General features: G+C 45.2%; 1 protein-coding gene across 1 annotated transcript; it reads left to right on the forward strand.

Moving 5' to 3' along the window:
- The first annotated feature begins 1,602 nt into the window (after positions 1 to 1,602).
- snai1a (snail family zinc finger 1a) lies at positions 1,603 to 4,895 on the forward strand. Its single transcript, XM_061785851.1, has 3 exons — positions 1,603 to 1,981; positions 2,495 to 2,995; positions 3,558 to 4,895. The coding sequence occupies exons 1-3, from the start codon at positions 1,906 to 1,908 to the stop codon at positions 3,740 to 3,742; spliced, it is 762 nt and encodes a 253-aa protein (XP_061641835.1). The 5' UTR covers positions 1,603 to 1,905; the 3' UTR covers positions 3,743 to 4,895.
- Positions 4,896 to 5,479: the final 584 nt, after the last annotated feature.

Here is a 5,479-nt window from a genome sequence, read left to right on the forward strand (position 1 = left end):
ACTATCAATCTTCTACCTTTGTGCTCGTGATATGCAGTTCACAAGAACAGTGACCCCGAGAAGTATGCACGAATAGGAAATGAAGAGGAGCATAATTGAGGAAATCTCAAGATGTCGACAATTCCGTCCTTTCGCAATTCAACTGAAGATCATCCATCATCTGGTGACCATCAGCCACCAGCGTCATTTTAGTGGTCTATAACGTCATTCTTCGGTACCACCCAAAATGTTACGTGACATTTTAACCGCCAGTGTATCCAATACAGAAGCTGTATTAAAATTCTGCTTTTTTTAATAATGGGCACCTTTGACTGGCACTGGCAGTCTGGACATGAATTACTGCGCCGCATAATCCGATGGGAGTTTCCTCTATTCTGGCCCTCTCATGCAGCTAAAGAAAGGTAACCAAACTACAGCATTAGAAACTGTCTCTACATGATGGAGTGTTGCATTGCTGCACGCTTCAACCGTAATAATTGTTAAATGAATCTTTTTTTCCTCGCTGCACTGGGAGTCTCTGTGTCCTAAAGTCTCATGGGAGCCTTTCAGCTAATGTGATCTGGTGACTGTGTGCGACAACATATGATTCGCACCATTTTGATTCTAATTAAACCTTTCAATGAGTCTTCTGTTCTGTGTGAGAATTCAGCATTTCTGCCCATTTATTCAGGGTTTCCATTTTATTTGAAGCTATCACCAGTGTCCACACAGTTAACTACTTGCCTAAACTATCAGAAGCATTTACCTTAATTTACAATCAAAATTTGAATATTTCTTCCATGCAATTATATTCATTTATTATCAGCAGTGTATTCTTATCATTTCAAAGCATTTCTCTTGGCAGCACCGCTTACAATACGTCTCGTGAGCTGTTTTGTGTATATATATATATTTGTCCAATCTGATTTCAATTTCCATCTAATCTGCTCACGGCCTTCGGAATCTGCAGCGCTGACTGCTGTAACGTAACCTATATTAGTAATGGGACTTTTGATTTAACCGATCAGATTTCAAATGTTGTCGCCACAGGTTGACTGGTCGAAATGAAACTCGTTACAACCAAGTGCATCCAGCGAAACACATCCAGTGATCAGCACACATTAATACATTTAATGAATGCTGATCTCTGGTGTACTTTATTTTTTTTTGTCATGTTATTAGATGGAGTCAATATTGATTCTGAACTGTCCCAGATGATGTACATGGCACAGTTCAGTGCTGTTATATTTTCTATTATTTGTATGTTATTGATCCTTTCTCTAACTGTAACATGATAATAGTGGTAAGAGATGGATTAACTGAAGGGCCAGGGTACCAAAAGTATGGCCACTCACTGGAACTATAATACACAAATGATGCCCAAACTCAGGGTTGTGCATGATTGCCATTAATTGCTTATTGTAGGTCGTGCTTTACATAGCCGGTGTGCCAAAATATTTTATGAGAATCTCTGTTGTCGAGCTTCTTCACGTTTGCTTGTCTGCCGGTGAGCACGACTGGGATTCTGTCTGCAACGACGTGAGCCTCGTGTTTGGCTTGCGGAGAGGGGTGTACGCATGAAGCCCCTTTCCTGCACAGAACAGCAGGAGGAGGAGGGAAAGGAGGTGGGGGGAGGGCCCTCGGGGCGAGCACACCCCTACCGCCTGTGTCAGTATTTCAGAACAGGGGCCAGCATTTAGTCATTCTTCATGGAAGCTGCAGACTCGCTGGTCTGCCGAACTTCACTCCAAACGTTTGGACTATAGGAACATACATCTTGTTTTTTTTTCTTGTTCCCACCCCCTCCCCCCCCAAATATTTCTCACTTGGGAGAGGACAATTTGATTGACTCTGTTTGCTCCAAACTGTGCGTCCCACCCGTCGCCGGATACTTTTACGCACAGTTGTTTGACACGCAACAGGACAATGCCTCGGTCTTTCTTGGTTAAAAAGTACTTCGCCAAGCAGAAACCCAACTACAGTGAACTGGAATGTCAGAATGGTGAGTGATGAAGTCTTCTATTTTAGTGCTTGAGTTCAGAAAACCCTCCTTACGTAATTGCGCATGTTGGTGAGAAAGTCTCCCCTGCTTCCAGTGTGTAGCTGCTGGAACTATGGGGGGGTGGGGGGGGGGGGGGGTACAAATACTTGATTTTTATTTTAAAACATTTCCCATGTAATGTGGTTTAACTCCACATCCAGTAACTTGTCAATAAAGCTGTGGCCCGTTAGATGCACTTTCCCCCCTTACTGGCGGCAGACAGAGCTCCATTCACGTTACAAGCCCTCGTGAATACGTGGGAGGAAGCGGCCCATGAAACCTTGCAATGGCTGCAACTTTATGCCCCCCCAAAAAACTAAAATGGGCGATCAAAAGAATCCCACTGGGAAGATAAAGTGACTAAAGCAGACACGTGCCTCCACTGGGTTTGATCAGTTCTAATGTTTTAAGTTAATTCCTTTGAAGCCTATTGGTGTTACTGTAGTTTGATCTATGCTTCCATCTCTTCCTCAGATACGTCACTGGACAAATATCCTGTCACTGTGCTCTCATCCACCGCCACCTGCTTGACCGCAGGTCTGGTGTGGGACCTCAGTGTGCTGCCTGCTCTCTACCTGCCCACCTCCCAAACAGAGCCTTCCGCCATCCCAGTCCCCTTGGACCTCAGCTCCCCGTCCAGCCTCAGCAGCAGCGCCAGCAGTAGCGGCGAGGAGGACGAAGGACGTACTTCAGACCCCCCCAGCCCGGAACCCGTGCACACGTACGCCCCTCGTCAGCGGATGAAATGTACTGGCGTGATGGCCCACGTCAGTCCTCCAGAAGAGGAGGAGAGGGAGGCCCCTGTTACCGCAAGCAGGCCTGCCTTCCTCTGCAAACACTGCCCTAAAGAGTACACCAGCCTGGGGGCTCTAAAGATGCACATCCGCTCACACACCCTGCCCTGCGTGTGTACCACATGTGGAAAGGCTTTCTCCAGGCCCTGGCTGCTGCGCGGTCACATCCGTACACACACAGGTGAGTTCCATGTCTCGAGAAAGCGTTCTATTGATAGAAAACAAAGGTTGAAATTTACATTTGAAGTCATGAGTCGGTCCCGTGTCGTTAGTGCTGTGGCCCGAAGGAGCAGGATATCCATGGCAATCAATGCGATGTCTTCAACACATGCAATCACACGGGGAAGCCTTCTGTAGACTCTGTGCTCATTGATCACTTATTGTGTTTAATGCGCCAACAACAATGCCTCCCTTGGTAATTGTCTCTGCCGTTGCTTTTGGGGAAGATGACACAATGGAGACAAAAGGGTTTTATCAAGAGGTCTTATCACTGAGCACTTGCTGCGGCTGGTTAGCATACTAATCTCATTTGGCCCTGATTTAATCATGCTAATTCACTCAGGCTTTGACTGCACCAGTGTTTCTTCATTATCGACACAGTGAGTGTGAGTGAGGTGTTAATGGGACGCTCATGTGAATTCAAAGCCCTCGGCAACACCCGCCAAAGGCTTTGCCACCTCTGCGGGCCGTGTGAGTAAGTTGAAATGTTAACACGTTTCCGTCTTTTTGTTCTTCCGATGCAGGCGAGCGTCCCTTCTCCTGCCCCCACTGCAACCGAGCGTTCGCCGACCGCTCCAATTTGCGGGCTCATCTGCAGACTCACGCTGAGGTGAAGAAGTACCAGTGCAGCGTCTGCTCTCGCACCTTCAGCCGCATGTCGTTGCTGCAGAAACACAGCTCCTCGGGATGTTGCTCTGCCACGGTGTGAGACGTAGCAGGACAAAGCTCCAAGATCAGGATGGTGGAGGACCTACGACCACGGACAGGGTGTCTTCAAAAGCCCAGTGGACTGTTGAAACCCTCTCAGTCCGAAATTGCAGCTTTAAGAAACATGGAAGGAATTAGTCCTCATTGTGGATCTGAATTTTACAAGCCTGTTAGCCATCCCGCGCAGATCTTTCCCATACTATTTTGAAGTCTTGAGGCGGTTGGACCAAATCCGAACCCAGCTGATACACACTTGATTTGCCGCCTTTGTGTGCATTCCAAAGACCAAATATGTACTGAACTCATCAGGGTTAGAGGTGATCCTTCCTGTCTCCGTCCTGGTGCCGGACAGCTCAGGATCAGTGCCAAGACACAGCTGCTGAGAGGTAGGGGTGCGTGGGTGGTATAAACCTCTCAGTGTGCCTCCAAACACGCACAAACACAAAAGCCATCACACACACAGCTGTCCCTGGTACTGTGGCGTAGATAGACGAGGCGCTAACAGGTGCTTTAGCAGTGACCTTCGCTGGCGTTGAGCAGGTGACATCCGCTGACCTTGCTTTCAAAAAGATGCCGCCGCATGTCGCCGCAAAGGACGTTGTCTCTCGAAGAAAGACGCTCATCTTAAGCCTTATTTTGACTACAGCCCAAAATTCTCTGTAACTGATGAGTTCCAACGATAGGAACTTCAGAAGCTCCACAAGCCATGCACTCAAGTTACCACAGTGTTAATAATACCAGTCAAAGCCATAAGTGAAATGAATTTGTGCCTAGGAATTTTTGTTCTTTTTTGTTTTTTGTCTTTGTCTTATTTACCTCATGACTGTTTGTGGCTTTAATTCATGTTTGCAGTATTCAAATCATTGATAACCAAAACGTTTCAAACCAAAAAGGCTGGGACCAAACTTTTTTTTTTTTTTTTAAAGTTTACACCATGGAGACATGGTTGCCTAATATGTGATGAGAACCTTGTAAATGACAGTACAAAGATGAATTGTAAAGTTTCTTGGAACATGTATGGCAGTGTTTTATAGTGCAATGTGCAGATGATGTGTTATTTCAATTTTGTACCCTGCTTGTGTGTTCACTATTTCGTGTATGCCAAAAAAGTGATTCTGATTTTCATTCAATAAAGTAATTTATGTTTATTAAAAGCTGTTTCTTGGTGGGAACCTCAGCAAAGCCAAGGTGTGTCACACCTGCCATGATGTGGGAAATGAAAACAGTTGATTCGTTATGGTTAAACAAGGTCTGTATAATCATTAACTGGTACTTCAGGATCTTGATATTGGACGTGTGGAGTGAACTGACCATTGTGCAAAAGCAATTTTGCAGATGTGCTGGTTAACATGCTGCATGATGGATGGGGGAAAAAAAATGAATGCACCTGTTGTCAGTTTCCACCTGCCTTCTACTTCTCACTGTTGTCACTGTGCAAACATGGCAGCACACGCAGTAATAAGTATAGTGTCAATACATTTGACTTCTGTCTGAACTGAACATTATCACCTTTGAAAAAGTGCAATTTTTAATGCAGCGGTTGTTTGCATTTGTTCTGCCTTTATGGAGAAAACCTTTGATAAAATCCTACAGCTTTTGTTTTTATTAAAATATATGTTGTAGAATATTTAATGAATCCCAGAATAGACCACGGTTGATTGTGCTCTACAAACTCGGAACAGAAACATATTTTTTTTAGATTAGGTGTGGTTTGCATTTTGCATACTGAGAAGTGTTT

Source organism: Phyllopteryx taeniolatus, chromosome 9 (assembly GCF_024500385.1).
Source record: "Phyllopteryx taeniolatus isolate TA_2022b chromosome 9, UOR_Ptae_1.2, whole genome shotgun sequence".
NCBI lineage: Eukaryota > Metazoa > Chordata > Actinopteri > Syngnathiformes > Syngnathidae > Phyllopteryx > Phyllopteryx taeniolatus.

Excerpts from the sequence above, each read along its gene's own strand:
- snai1a (XM_061785851.1), top strand. The coding sequence starts at position 1,906 with ATGCCTCGGTCTTTCTTGGTTAAAAAGTACTTCGCCAAGCAGAAACCC. Across the intron at positions 1,982-2,494 it reads TGAACTGGAATGTCAGAATG|ATACGTCACTGGACAAATAT; the intron begins GTGAGTGATGAA and ends TCTCTTCCTCAG. Across the intron at positions 2,996-3,557 it reads TCACATCCGTACACACACAG|GCGAGCGTCCCTTCTCCTGC; the intron begins GTGAGTTCCATG and ends CTTCCGATGCAG.